This window comes from Prunus avium, chromosome 4 (assembly GCF_965620075.1).
Source record: "Prunus avium chromosome 4, drPruAviu1.hap1.1, whole genome shotgun sequence".
Taxonomy (NCBI): Eukaryota; Viridiplantae; Streptophyta; class Magnoliopsida; order Rosales; family Rosaceae; genus Prunus; species Prunus avium.
The window spans coordinates 29782320-29798032 of NC_142287.1; the positions used below are offsets into that span (position 1 = coordinate 29782320).

The 15713-nt window shown below is 38.3% G+C and overlaps 2 protein-coding genes across 3 annotated transcripts; both read right to left on the reverse strand.

Annotated features, from left to right (window-relative positions):
* Positions 1-3958: 3958 nt before the first annotated feature.
* PCAP1 (plasma-membrane associated cation-binding protein 1) lies at positions 3959-5413 on the reverse strand. 2 transcript variants are annotated; one of them, XM_021966471.2, is made up of 5 exons: positions 5251-5413; positions 4948-5096; positions 4758-4847; positions 4589-4673; positions 3959-4479 (listed from the first exon to the last, which is right to left on the reverse strand). In XM_021966471.2, exons 2-5 carry the CDS (start codon positions 5059-5061, stop codon positions 4109-4111), a joined length of 660 nt encoding a protein of 219 aa, XP_021822163.1. In that variant the 5' UTR covers positions 5062-5096; positions 5251-5413; the 3' UTR covers positions 3959-4108. The 2 variants fall into 2 exon arrangements, with proteins under 2 accessions (XP_021822163.1, XP_021822164.1); XM_021966472.2 differs by having other exon boundaries at positions 5255-5394.
* A 2664-nt stretch (positions 5414-8077) lies between these two features.
* MCM6 (minichromosome maintenance (MCM2/3/5) family protein) lies at positions 8078-13163 on the reverse strand. The gene is made up of 17 exons (XM_021966479.2): positions 12833-13163; positions 12593-12718; positions 12348-12510; positions 12059-12252; positions 11759-11954; positions 11581-11658; positions 11128-11357; positions 10931-11045; positions 10514-10588; positions 10289-10429; positions 9958-10161; positions 9689-9850; positions 9551-9606; positions 9267-9442; positions 9059-9181; positions 8587-8717; positions 8078-8475 (listed from the first exon to the last, which is right to left on the reverse strand). The coding sequence occupies exons 1-17, from the start codon at positions 13060-13062 to the stop codon at positions 8323-8325; spliced, it is 2553 nt and encodes an 850-aa protein (XP_021822171.2). The 5' UTR covers positions 13063-13163; the 3' UTR covers positions 8078-8322.
* Positions 13164-15713: the final 2550 nt, after the last annotated feature.

Below are 15713 nucleotides of genomic sequence, written 5' to 3' on the forward strand. Positions count from 1 at the left end.
CAAAGACCACCTTACAACGCCATTTCCAAACAAACCAAATATAAACTGTGAAGACCAACGACCAAGGAATACTATGAAAGGTTCTGTGGGATTTTAAGTTTTTAAGAAGCCAAGAATCAAAGTCAACCATTGGGAAATTAGGAGCCTCAACATCCTCCCAAAAATCCTTCCCAATTAATTGAGTAGTAGTGCAATCAATAAACAGATGATCAAGGGATTCCACATGAGAGGAGCACCTCGGACAGGAAGTGTCCTGACCAATCCCCCTCTTCTGTCTTTGAACATTGGTAAGAAGTTTCTTATGACAAAGAACCCAAAGGAAGGTTTTAATTCGAATAGGAATGTGAAGCTTCCAAATAAAGTTCCAAGACCACGTCAAAGGATCATCATTAATGGTGGAAATGTCATAGGCTGTTTTAACAGAAAACTTACCATTAGTAGTGAGATTCCAGATGCATCTATCAGGACCACTGTCTTGAAAACCAGCATGCACACAAAGGATCAAGTGGACAATATGAGCAGGCAGACGCTCCAGTAAGCAATTAACATTCCATGTGTTGTCTGCAAAAAAGTCACTAACCTTAAGAAGGAGCATATCTTCAGAAATGTCAATAGTAGCATATTGGATCAAAGGCCCACAGCTAAGCCAATTATCAGTCCAGAATCTGATAGTATCACCAGAACCCACCCTCCATTTGGTACCATGAGGAATAATCTGAGCACCAAAGAGGATACCCCTCCACGCACTAGAGCTACAAGAAGTATAGCTATCATTGGCAGCCAGAATATCACAATTCCTGAGATATTTGGCTTTAAACACTTGAGCCCAGAGACCATGATCATCTTGATGCAGTCTCCAAGCATTTTTAGCCAGTAAGGCCTTATTCATCAAGGCAGCACTTTTTAGACCCAAACCACCAGTGGCTTTTGGATTACAAACAGTCTTCCAATTGACTAAGTGAACCTTGGCCTTATCATCAGTATGACCCCAAAGAAAGTTCCGGTTCAACTGGTCAAGCTTGTTACACACCGACATAGGCAATTGAGCAGTTTGCATAGTGTAGATAGGGATGGCTGAGGTGACAGATTGCACTAAGGTAATTCTGCCAGCCATGGATAGAGTGTGACTCTTCCAGGAAGAGAGCCTTTTCTGGACTTTATCAAGGATCTCATGATAAGTGTCTTTAGTAACTCTTTTATGGATAAGAGGAACTCCAAGGTACTTACCAAGACAATCGGTAAGGGGGGACCCACTAATGGTAGCAATAGAATGAGCCAAATCAGCAGAAACGTTAGGAGAGACACAAATAACAGACTTTTCAAAGCTCACCCTTTGGCCAGAGAGATGACAAAACTCATCCAAGCAGTTCTTCATTAAAAAAGCTTGATTAGTGGAAGCTTTACCAAACAAAATAAGGTCATCAGCAAAGAAAAGGTGGGAGATAAAGGGTCCACCCCGACTAACCTGAAGAGGCTTCCAGTCATGATCATGAATCTTCTTTTGGATGATATGAGAAAGCTTTTCCATGCATAAAACAAAGATGTAGGGAGAAAGAGGATCTCCTTGACGAATGCCACAAGTAGGAGAGAAAGCAGCTGTTAATTCACCATTAAGGATAGCTTTATAATCCACAGAGTTGATACATTGCATTATCAACTCAAGGAATCTGCCTCTCAAACCAATCTCCCACAACACATCTTTGATAAACCTCCAACTTAGACGATCATAAGCCTTGGAGAGATCAACTTTCCAGGCAATGAAGCCAGTTTTTCCTTTCGTCATTTTGAATTTATGCAAGACTTCCTGAGCAACAACAATATTATCAACAATTTGCCTTCCCGGAACGAAACTCACTTGGGTGGGGCTAACCAATTTGGACATAAGAGGTCTGAGCCTGGCAACGAGGATCTTGGAGACTACCTTGTAAAGGGTGTTACACAGACTAATAGGCCTCAGTTGAGACATAGTCACAGGTCTTTCAACTTTAGGGACCAAGGCAATTAGGGTAGAATTCAATTGGTCAGGAAGCGAGGCTGTAGCAAAACAATCCTTAATGAGGGAAGTAATGTCATTAGAACAAAGGTCCCAATAAGTTTGATAGAACACCGCAGGAAAGCCATCAGGACCAGGAGTTTTTAAGCCACCAATAGTAAACAAGCTATCTTTTATTTCAAAATCAGAGACAGGAGCATTCAACCCCACCAAAACAGTTTCATCAGGCTTCAGGAACAAATGCGGTAACAAAGAATAATCACCAATCTCGGTATTTCCACAGAAAAGGTCTTGGAAATAATCAGTAATAATTTGTTTCATACCAGATTTTTCAGTGATCCACACACCATCAGCGTTATTCAAACCCTCAAGTTTGTTTCTCCTCCGACGGATAATAGTTGACAAATGAAAGAATTTGGTGTTCCTATCCCCTTCCTTAAGCCAAGTATTTCTCGATTTCTGGAGCCATAACAATTCTTCCTGTTCAAGAATGGTGTTGTACTCTTTCAATAAATCAGATTCAAGCTTACTGAGAAAGATATCAGCACCCAAACAGAGGTTCCTTTGAATACCAGCAAGTCTAGCCATTATTTTTCTTTTCTTTTGAAATAAACAACCAAACACATGTTTATTCCAGGCATGTAAAGGGACAACTAGACTAGCAGTTTTTTGGGCTGCATGACCTTGCCCCGACTGCCAAAGGTCAGTAATAAAATCAGTAAAATTGGGGTGGCTTAACCACATGGCTTGGAAACGGAACGGTGCAGAATCTCTGGTAGGTACATGATGAGAGAATAAGTTGACCAAAATAGGGCAGTGATCAGAGTTGATTTTCGGCAAATGAGAGAGGTGGGCCTCAGGAAAAAGAAGAGTCCAAGCAGTGTTACTAAGACCTCTGTCCAGTCTCTTCCATATAAGATTTTCCAAGTTCCTCTTGTTGCACCAAGTAAACTTAGGCCCAGAAAAACCCAAGTCAACCAGATGATTACGATCAATCCAATCAATGAAGTGTTGGCCACCAAAGCTGGGAAGACCCCCACATTTTTCAGAAGCACACACAGTATCATTAAAATCCCCAAGGATCAACCAAGGCAGATTAGAAGCAGAAGCCAGACCATCTAAATAATTCCAGAGAGATTTTCTAATGCCCGGGCACGGATTAGCATAAACAACAGTGAGGATCCAAGAACCTTCATCCATAGTTACCAAGGCTGAGATAGTCTGGCTGGAATGAGAGATAACCTGCAAAGAAACAGAGGGACCATTCCAAAGCAACCAGACTCCTCCTGAGAAACCAGTGGCATCAACAATATGATAGCAAGAGAAACCCAAACTTTTAGCAATATTAAGAGCCCTAGAACCACCGATTCTAGGTTCTAAAACAGCAAGAACATCAATAGCATAGATCTTCTTTAAATCCTTGATAGTACAAGCACATTCAGTTTTTCCAGCACCCCTAACGTTCCAAGAGACAATAATCATTGGATAACAAGATGGTGGGACAGACCAAGGAAAACCCTTAACAATCACCTTGCTGAGCTCCACACAAACGGGGAGCATCATTGACAACAGGCAGATCAGCCGCCATACCAACATCATGAGCATCATGAAAAAATTGTTCCTCACTAATCTCCATAGTGTCACAAGGGTTTTACTTCTCTGTCTTTTCTTGAATTCAAGTGAAGCAGAGCAGCATCTAGATCTTTGACCATTTTTGCACAGTTTCATTGCATATAAGCTTTAACTTTCAGTGCAAGACATCAATTATATCAAATAATTAAGAAAAATCCACCACTAAATAGTAATTAATACACTCAAACAGCAGATAATTAAGAAGAAGGAGCTGAATTTCCCCACCAATACTTCTTTATCTGTACTGTTATAAGAGTATTACATAGTAATTCACATACATACATGCATACATACATACATACATACATACATAAACTGAAAGACCAGAACACATGAATGAAAGCTTTGGAAAATCACAGGACCAAAAACAAATATTCCAAATAGATTACAAGTATTAAAGAATAACAAATCAAAAATAATTTCCAAACAAACTTTTACACAAAGTCATCATGTTTGATTGTTCTTGATGATTGTTCTTTCTTTCTAAGGCTTTGCTGGTCCTGCAGCAGCAGCTTCCTCCACCTTTGGAGCCTCAGAAGCTGGTTCAGTCTCAGTTGTTGTAGCTTTCTCAATCTCCTCTTCTTTCTTAACCTCCACAACCTCTTCATCTTTCTTGATCTCCACAACCTCTTCCTTCTTCTCTTCTTCAACCACTATCTCCCTTTCTTTTACCGCAGCACTTGTTTCCTCTTCAGTTTTTGTTTCTGTTGCTGGTGGTGGTGGTGGTGGCTCCACTTTCTCCTCTACCACAATGAATGTTGAAACCTTCTCAAACACAAAGAAAACTGGACCTGACACATAGGCTGGCCCATACTTTGATGATGCTTCTGATACTGGTTTGGATCCTGGAAAATCTGTTCATGTAAAATTTAACCCAATTAAGCAAAACACACAAGAATTTTTAAACAAATTACAACCCAGAAAAAGTAAGATGAAGTTAAATATGATTTAACAGTTACATACCAATTTTCTCTAGCTGTTCAAGGAACTTGTGGACTGCAGCTGAGTACTTCTTCAACCCTGCCTCCTTGCGCTCCTTAACCAAAGTCTGTTTAATTAAGGTGAAATTATAATTAGTTGGTTAATCCATTCACTCTTTTGTTGATTGTGGGTAAGTTTTTAATTATCTTACCTTAATCTCAGCAGAGGAACCTTCATATATTTCAACTACTTTTGCTTGAAGTTCATCTTTCTTCTCTTCAAACTGCTTGCTATAATCCTCCTGAAACAGAGACATGTTGAATATAACTTGTTACATGAAAGTACGTATAGTAAATAAAATTTTATTAAAGGAAGATGAGTGAGAGAAATAACAAGCAAACCTTAGACTCATCAAAGGACTTGCAAGCCTCAGCAGCAGCAGCCCTTTTTCCACTGTTTTTGTTCTCGAAGACCTTCTTGATCTTTGGAATCACCTTGGATTGCCAATAACCCATCTCTTTTTTCTCAACTCAAATATCCCTTAAAACGTCTAAAAACAAAACCAAAAGAAAAGAACAATCAACACCAAAAGTTGATGAAAGATATAGTTGCAAAAACAAAACCAAGTACTGAAATTCAAGTCTGCAAGAACAAAAAGAACTTGATGAAGCTATAAGTTAAAGAATAATCTCTCTCTATCTTACCTACTTAATTCTATCACTTCTCTTCTCTCTCTCTCTCTCTCTCTCTCTCTTCTATTTGTTGTTGAATTCTCCAATCAAGCTCTCAAGGTCCACCTCAATGCTTAAGTACTGTAGTAGCCAACTGTCTCTCCAAACTAAGCCACATAAAGCTTTAGAAGCTGGCACATCAAACATATAGAGATACTAATCCCTATGATCCCATCTTAATTACCAAAATACCTACTTATTCATTGATACCAGCCAACCTCCCCCAGGCAAATTTCCTATACTACCCTCCGCCGTCACCGCGCATACACATAAAATACAAGGGCTGTGACAGTACAACAAAATTCACAGGTAGGTTTGGCCAATTATTTCAAGATTTCGTAATAGATTCAAGGCCAGGGTGGTCAGTGGTATTGTTGTAAATAGGTGGGGGACTTGGAGGGTAAAACAGGGAAGAGAAAATGGGGTGTGGGGCCTCTAGGGGAGGTGACAGCTGGCAATCATCTCAATGGACAGGTATCATATTAACGTGGGACCCTTAAAGGGCCTGCCAAGTTTGATATTGATCTGTAAAAATTCAATCGTTACGTATATGCTTTCCTTCTGTCTTCTTCTTCCCTCCTTGTCCTCCTCCTCCTCGGCTTCTTCTTCTTCAATCAGCTTCACAATTGACAAAACTTGTCACGTGGCTTCGCTGGTATTAGCAATCACGTCGTCAATGGCTGTCAGCAAATTTATCTTCAAAGAAAACCAAACCCCATGGCCCCATTGACAATAATGTGGACAAAAACTCATGCCATGTTACTCTTTTGTTTGAATGTGTTATGCAAATACAGTCACAAATTAATTAAACCCATGCAAAATGCATAGATAGCTGGCTCAGCCTAGCTTGCATCCACATGGGATTCTTTTTCTTTCCTTTTGTGTGTGTTTGGGGGAGTGGGGGACAAGGAACTTGTATTAGTTTATTGTGGGGTTGACAGGTTTTATTAGCTGCATAGGATTTGGTTAATCTATGGTATATAAATGGATTTTTTTTTAAGTGCTTTTGGTACAAGACAGTACGCATTTTGAATTGACAATATTCTGATTTTGCTACAAAGAATAAATAGTAGTGGCATGTTTGGTTGAATGGCAGGTGATTAAATTGATAGTAGCGAGTTGAAAGAAACTATCTGAAAAAGCATATTTGGGTCTTGAAAAACAGAGATTTTTATGTATTATATGTAAAAGTTGCATTGATTTGCAACCTGGGTTTGTTTTATAATTCTGCTATTACATAAAAATATCTTTCCAGAGGTGAGGGGATTGATTTTTCTTTGGCAATCTGTCAGCCACCCATTTGCCTCACCCAGCCAGACAAAATTAAATTGAAAGTTTGACTGTTGTAAAATTCTGCAGCATCTTGTTGCTGATATCATCATGCAGTATCTATCTCCCTTTGGATCAAGATTGAAATGGAAAGTCTAGTCAAAATGTGATTTGATAAAAGCTTTATATGAATCCAATCTTGATCATGAGAAGTGATTAGTTGAAAATTATTGTATTAATTAGAGTGATAAAGTGATATGTGGACTAAGTATTGTTGTTTTCAATTCTCTGTCTTGTTCCCTCTCTGGTTCAACTATTGGCTTCAAACATTTGAATTAAATCATGACAAATGGGAAGGAATTGTTCAAACATTTATTCTTTCTAGATATTAGCATTTTGGAAGGGATAAGGAGTGAATTTTAAGCAAAGATGTAATTTAGTAACCAAAACTTAATCTGTTCTTAAACAAATATTTGCATGATGCGCTCGCCACTCTGCACTCGAGTTCAAATTAGTTTAGATTTAGATTATCGCTTGTATAAAAAAACAAATATTTGCAAATAATTGTAAGCTTGATCAAATGCACACCTTGACAGCTAGCATTATATTTGATGCCACAAATCATTTTCTTTAATAACAAGTTCAATCTAATAACCTATTTGGATTGACTATTGAATCTTTAAAAATTCTTAATTAGATTGGAGTTGGAAATTATAAGAATCAAATGATTAACCCAAAAGCAATCCAATTATTGTAAGTATTAAATGTTGCTTATAAAGTATCTTATAGAGTTTGGTGAGGTTATAGTATTCTTCTTCAAGGAAGAGCCCCAAAGACCATAATTGAGTCTATGCCACACTAATCAAGTTTTATTAAAATGCTAATTAGTGAATACAATTTTCAATACTTGAATTAGAAAAATTCCATTTGTCAAGGCAAGAAATAAGAATGGAGCTGGTCAAGATTACACATTCAATTATCAAGATGTGATGGCCAGTGTCCTCAAGTATTTGTCTCAAAATGAAAATTTGGACCAATTCACTAAATTATATTTGAATGGCTCCACTACTAATATCACCGAGGTCTTTTGTGATATGTCTCTTAAATTTAACAGTACTATGATAATAAGTGATGAATATAAATAAATTAGTCTTCATCAATGGCTTAACGATAGCCAAAATATTCAAGAAGACACAAAGCATATGACGTAGAGGGTAGCGTTTGAGTGCAAAACTCTATATGAAAATAGCATAACCTAATAAATAAACCCTATGTCACTCTGAAAACGAAAGTCATTAGCTTAGATAGATTATTAGCCTTCACGCCAATTAATATTTGATTTGATTGCTCCTATTCTTAGCCAATTCTGAGGTGTTTTCCAACCTAAGCATCCCAATTTGACGTTTCTGTCATCTTCCTCCTCACATTAAAAATCATAAGTGCAAAACCCTATTAATTTTCAGTGAACCACACACTTGAGATTTTATATATAAATCAAAGCCCTGTTGCAGAAACAAAACCAAAAAAGATATTTCATAAAGTAGTTCATTTCATTAGTAAAATGGGTGAGACTAACAAATATCACTGTGCCAATGACATTACAAACTTTTCAACTCTAATTAACTACCGACAGTTCCCTTTCGGAAACAAAATTTTGCTTCAACATGACAAAAGCCAAACTCAGCTCAAAACAGAGCTAACAAATTACATTCGGCTGATGGTGAACTTATGGACAATAAATAATACGATGGTTTCCTACTTAACAGCGTTACTGCATTAATCTATGACGTAGTTGGGAGCCACAGCCAATATTCTTGAATTTCTTATATTTCTGGATATTGATGGCTGCCCTGCACCTTCGCCTTCGCCTTCTGCTGCTTGCCCTCCGTCATCTACTACTATCAAATATCCTTCTCTTCTTATCAAACTCTGCATTACAGGCATTCGTTTTTCTTGTTTAAGTAAAGATAACAGCTATTGTGGCCAATTAATATGATATTATTACACTAAGGTTAGGGTGCAAGATAACTGTATTTTTACCTCTATGATGGCTTTGATTTTGGATGCTTCAAGACGTGCCTCCTCCTCGGAAGTGTATGCATTTTTCTCATTCTGCTGACTCACATACCATTGAATCAAGTCCCTCTGCCTCATTCCTGCCAGCCCTGTCCCTGCAAAAACAAGGAATCCTCAAATTCTTTCAACAAAATGAATATGAATTACTACTTACTAGGTATTGGTTAAGAATACGGCTTGAGTCCATTTGGAAAGAAAGATTTCAAATCTATAGATTTAGTTAAAAGATTATATAGTTAAATTGCTTGATTGGACAATCACAATACATAAATATCTCTATTTAGAGATCCAGAAATAATTGGGGCATCGGAGTGTGTGTAGCTGGTCAGATCAATGCCTTGGTAACTGGAACGAAAATTCTAAAGGCAGATTGATCTTACATTTCATCATTATGTAAAAGTTTATAAGAAAACAACAAAAAAAGTCAGTGCCTTACCACTTCGTATGACATCTTCTTCGTGCTGTCTAAGACGCATGACAAGGGCCTGGGTAACCCTCTCAAAGTATTCATGACTCATTGTAATCTTTCCTTCTTGTTTTGCAGGAGCTGATCCATCTTCTGCACCATCATAATCAACATCAAATGATCATGCCAAGATAAAGTTAGAAGAAAGCATACACAAAGATAGGTCCCATACTCATACCGGCATCCCCAGAAACTGGCTCAGCTTTGGCTTTCCTTGTTTGATCATCATCTGGATCAGTACCATTATTTCCATTGTCATCACCTGGATCAGTACCATTATTTCGATTATCATCACCCTCCATATTGTCATGAGTTTCTTCAAACTCCGATAGATCAATTTCGCTAGACTCCACACTGGATGAAAAAATAAAACAAACATTATTGCCACAAAACCAACCTCTGTCTGAGAGAGCGAGAGAGGGAGGGAGGAGGATATTTAACATAGTCTCATTGTTTTCTTACCTGATTACTGACGTTTTCAGCAATCGCACTGCTAAACGGACATGGGGTGGTTTTACCTGTATGAATTGTTTGTTAAGAGCAAGAAAAACATGTATCTAATCTCAAATCCAGATAAATAACTTGCACAGTTTTAGGCACCTGAGTATCCAGATGACATCGAGCAATGGCCTCTGACAGTCTAATCAGCGCCTCTAGTTGCCTAACTGTCATGCGATAAGCAACTCTACTACCAGGAGCAGTATCACCTCTTCTGAGAGCCACATAAGAGTCTACCAACAGCTTTCTAGCGTCTGAGTCTAACTGCACAATTTATTTTAGCTTGGTTAAACAAGCCGGAAGGAAAATAGCTTTGAGCAACAAGCGAGAGAAGGGGGGGTCGTGATTGTGGGTCAGTGTAGACAGCAGACCTTTGGTTTCAGAGTCTTGGCATATACAATATAGCGTTTCAGCTGTGCAGTACTGAATTCAGGAGTAAGTGCCTCTTCCCGCTTTTGATGTACTCTTACAATATGATGGGCAATGTGGTAATCAGTTTGATCATCTGGGTCATCGATCATAACATATACCAGGTCAAACCTTGAGAGAATAGGAGGAGGAAGAGCCACATTGTACTGAAAAAGCCAAAGAAGTGATTAGTTTGTCTAGAAACCCTCCAAGACATTTGAATCGTAGAAATGATTAACCCCTGGCCAATTTTTAAAACAGTTTGTAGGCTTTAGTTGCAAGAATATGTCTTACCTTGAGGGGTTTAGATCTATCATAACGGCCCCCTGTGGGGTTGGCGGCAGCAAGAATTGATGTTCGAGCATTCAGTGTTGCCTGTATTCCTGCTTTTGTAATGCTTATTGTCTGTTGTTCCATGGCCTCATGAATCGCAACCTAAAGTCCAATTTACACATCAGATATTGACAGTTGCTCTACGCATAACATCTCAAGTCATGGTGTTAATAATAAAAAAGTTACCTGATCCCTGATGTCCATTTTGTCAAATTCATCAATGCAACAAATGCCATTGTCAGCAAGCATTAGTGCACCAGCCTGAAATCAGATCACATAGCATATCAGGAAATTAACAAACAGAGGCCAACATGGGTTTTCCATAGGGAAGACATCTTGGCTCTTCAATTATGTCTTTTTTAAGTTGGTGTTTATCATCCTCTTATTAATCTCTATCTTTTCACAAACTGAATATCCCCAGACACATGGACTTCATATAGAAATAATAGTTTATAGGTCCAAGGGTATGTACTACCCCATCACAATTCACAGAAAATAAAATAAACACAGAAAGTGCAGCACCGAAAATATAATATAGGAGCCATGATTTCAACAATTTAAAGATTTCAAAATGGTTAAGAAGCTAATAAATTTAAATGCTACCTCAATACAAAATTCTCCAGTTTCTGGTTCTTTAGCAACAGTAGCAGTTAAACCAGCAGCAGATGAGGATTTCCCAGATGTGTAAACAGATCTTGGAACTATTCCTGCCGTATACCTACAGTTGATATAACAGCATATAAAGTGGATGTCTCTATCAACTACAGGAACTGAAATGATAAGCCGAAGAAGGGGCATACTTGAGGAACTGAGATTTTGCACAACTGGGGTCTCCAACTATACATACATTGATATCTCCTCTCAAGTTGATACCTTCATGAGTAAACTTGTGGACACCACCCAGGAGCATAAGCAGGATTGCTCGCTTGATATCTTGATGGCCAAATATAGTTGGGGCAATGCTATCAACAAGCTTATTGAAGAAATCGGGGGTACTCCTCATTCTTTGAATTTCATCTCGCTCTTCTGCCTGCAAATTGGTGAAACAAAACAGTGGGTCAGATGTGTTGCCCAAAAATACTAAATGTGTATGCAGAGTACAATACATGATGAAGTTTCAACTTCTAACAATAACCAGATGAGAAGCATTTACAAGTGAAGGATCAAAAGGAATATCAGAAATCAAAAATGAGCAACAACTAGAGCCTGGCAGATGGGGAAAAATAAAGCGAGAGGTTGGAACATGAACTAACAGTGAACTGCTGGTTGTCATCGTCTTCACCATCCTTCTTTCTATTCCGAACATCAGTATCCTGTCTACCATCAGAAATCTGGAGGAAAAGAAACAAAAAAGCAATTGTCAAGCACATATCATAGAAAGACACCAATCACATAACCTAAATTGCTAATACAATCTACTCAATGACCAACCTGAACTGAATTAGCAATAAAGGCAAGGCGATAAGAGAGATCTCTCACTCCCAATGCTCGAAGGCCCCTCACTCCTTCATGTGCAGCCATAGAACCATTGCGCTGGGACGCTTGTCGAGAACACTCTGCTCTGTCTCCAGGGGCGGCCAATGCCAATATGTCTGGTATCACGACGACTGTACCTGTGAAAATGACCCTACAATTGCATGCAAAATGAAGCAAACATGTAGCTTAGATACAATTAGCATGTTGAAGTGAAGACATTAGTTAAAATCAAGCAGAGGGATTGACTTTACTTACGTGTCACCGGCCCTTGCCTTCTCAACAATCTCGTGGCGGATTATAACATCCAGCGATCTGGGAAGGGAGCCCGCAGGTATCTCTTTGGAAGTCTCCTGCATTCGTACCCTCTGCCAGTCTGCAAATTTGCTCTCTTGCCGAAGTAATGCCCACCTTGCTCTATTGGCGCATGTGGCATTGACGCAGATTGTTGGCTTTGACCCCACAATTACAACAACAGATCAGGAAAATCCAAGAACAATCAAAGGTCCAAAAAAGCAACTAAGTCTCTAAATATACATTGACTGACCTCAGTGTACTTGAATTGCTGCTCAACATTCTTGATGACGCCTCCGCACTCCAAGCACTTGAAAGTCCCGTGGAGAAGCTCCGGTCGAACCTCACTGGTCCGAGTCACCACTCCTTTCACCGACACCAATTTCCCAATTTCTGCTGTAGTCAATTCCCTCAACCTAGAATGAAGTCAATTATTTTACATACTCTAATTTGAAAACTGAATCAAATATTTACAATATCAAGCAAATGGGGAGCAACCTTTTCGAGACGGGGAGGTTGAAGAAGGCCACATTGATGGTGTCCTTGTTAGTATCGTCGGCAACGAAGTGGGGGCGGAGCTCCGTCACAAATCTCTTGCAAGCATTCTTCAAATAAGGCTCAAACCTAATTAATCAAACAAAGAATCGATTAACTCTGAGTGAATGAATAAATTAATTGATTTGGGAGAGGGGGATGGGGGTTGGGGTTTTAGGGTTAGGGTTTGTAGAAATAATGGACCTGAGGAACTCATCGGAAATGGCCTTCTGGAGGAGATTGTTGAAGACCATGACGTGAGAGAAGTCGATGAACATGGTGCTGGATTCGTTGGCGCTCATGGCTTCTATCTCGGCCTCGTAATACGCGTCTCCTCCACCTCCTGAGATCCTGAAACTCTTGAGAAAGTCCAAGAAGATGTTCTCGACCCTCACCGCCTTTTCGTCCACCAAGAATCCTCCATAAGCCTCCATTTTGCTCTCTCAGAATCGCAGACTCTCAGTCACCCCTGAGTTCTCTACTTTCTCGAGCTTTTTTCTCACCGTTTGCCTCTTTCTGGTTTCTGGCGCCAAAATAAGACTGCCAACCCAACGGCTTCCCGCCAAAAACACCTTAGGCGCGTAATCCGGCTATTGGGTTATTAGCCCACCAACATCATAACGGGCCTTCAACTACTACGATTTTCCAACACTAGCCCAATTCCAAATAGATAAGAAAAAGGGTCCAATTTTTTTTAGTCGTTAATTTTGAACTTTTTTTTAAGTTTAAAATAAATGAAAAAAAATAATAATAATAATAATATTTTTAAGTGCACAGTTGAAAAATGTTGGAATTTTTATGGATGCTAGATGTTACTAATCAAATGTTTGAGTGAGTTCATAAGCCCCCTTTCAAACTATCGCAGTTGGGATCATGCAGTTAAAATATGGGGGTTTCACTAAAACACCCAAAATGGGGGCTGAAATTATAAAAAAAACCAACACCCAAAACACTTTATAAACACACCAAAAACTCATCATTACACACACTCAAAACCCATTTATAAACACACCCAAAAAATATACAATTGTTGATTTTGGGGTTAATTTTGGGTGTGTTTCTATGTTTAAATAGTGTGTGGGTTTTTTTATAAATACATGTCTAGAATTGGGTTTATTTATAATAATCTATTAAAATATTAGAATATGAGAGATTCGAACACATGACATCAAAGTATAAATAACTACTTTTAACCACTTTAGCCATACAACTTACATTTCTATAAAAGAAAAAGGCCTTCTTCTTCTTTTTTAAATGTTTGATCATAAGATCAATGTAGTCAGTGACAATTCCAGAATTCGAAAGTCGGGTAAGCAAAATTTACATACTAAACTCAACCGTTCGACTGAATTTTTTTTCTTCCGTAGATATTTTGACAACAATCCAATATCATACTTCATAAGATCAATGTAGAAGTCATAAAGAGTGTATTCTCCAACTTGCATGCATGCATACATACATACCTAAAAGTGAGCCAAAATTAGTGTAATCTTCAAGTGTTTTGAGCATACTTGGCTTGGTTATCTGGAATGAAGGCAATTCCTCACTAATTCATTCACTTACCCAATAAATTATAATAAAATAAAATAAAATAAACAAATAAAAAAGAGTGTTTGTTGATAGTTGTCGGGAAATGAAGAGGACTGCAGTGTCCCATCGACTGGAAAACAAGCTATGGCAGGAACCGAGGATGAGATGGAAGAAGGCAAAGGCTATACAGGAACCAAATACAAGTAGCCTAAGTAGGCCTCTCATCATGCGCAGTGCTAATTGACCTAGTGGTACGTAGCCGCCCTGCCATATGCAGAGCAGTAGAGGTTGTATTATATATTTATGATCTACTTCTACTTCTCAATTGTAATTACGGGGTTCAAAGCTTACCCGTCATTGCTGGATAATTTATATTAGTTGCTGGGAAATTGAATATAACAAATTCATTACTATAAAAGAGAGTCGTTGTTGCCACTCTAAAAAAATCATACGTCGCTGCTTTAAATACAATCTATACCTTATATTTTTATAGTTGTTCAGACAAGGTCATGCCAAATCTTCTCAATGGGCCGACAGTATCGTCCAAAATCTGCCAAATAGTTTTTGGTTTCTTCTTTAATTACCTTTGAAAATGGTTTAGAAATAAGTCAATCTTAGACTAAACTAAAATCTGCCAAATATTATAGTTGTTTGAAAGGAGAGGCTGAAACTAGGAAGTTTATTTATTCAAAATCAATTATAAAGTGGTTTTTTTTTTTTATCTCAATGGCAAAGGGTCTTGACTTACAGACTAGTGATATTAGGTTTGAACCCCAATGGCACCTTGATAGTGTATGTGAGAGAGAAACTCTCCTCCCCTTTGTAGTTTAAACTATCGATTGTATTCCCAAAAAAAAAAAATGGTTTGAACTATATATAGAATGACAATGAAATCCCACAAAAATGTGAAACAATAGGCCTAAAATATCTTTCATAATCATAATCATTATTTTGTAAAACAATAACTATGGTTCATAACTCGTTTCGTGAAAAGAAAATTGAATATCACTAGACCAAGTGTTAGATTATATATAAAGTTATAAGATATTCATTCTGAAGTGCCCAAATCGCCAAACAAGCATAAATGCAGCATTGCTTCGTCAAGTAGCTTTCTACAACTTTACATGTGAACCGAACCTTCTATGTACTTTTCCATGACACATTGAGACCCTAACTTAATCTTATCTCATGTTATGGACTAAGCTAGTTTATTTTGTTTCGTGTTTTGGTCAATGGACTAACGCTAACTTAGTTTTCTGCCGCCCGAAGTTCATCGAATCAATGCATTTCAATATCACTTGAGCGAGAATCATGAGGGCTTTCTTCCTTTACGGTCCTTTTTGGGAAGCATCATTGTTCATGATTGAGAAACTTTTAATGGTGCTGCTAACTTCTAACCACATTCAAATCCCAATTAACTAATCTCTTTGCAATGCAATGCTTATCCGAAATGAGGTCTAGGGTACTTAGGCATGTAAGAAACGCATGCTTAAGAGTAGGGCCACGTGTTCAAGACCCACACCAAAGCCTATAACTGAAACTCTAGGCAGTTGCC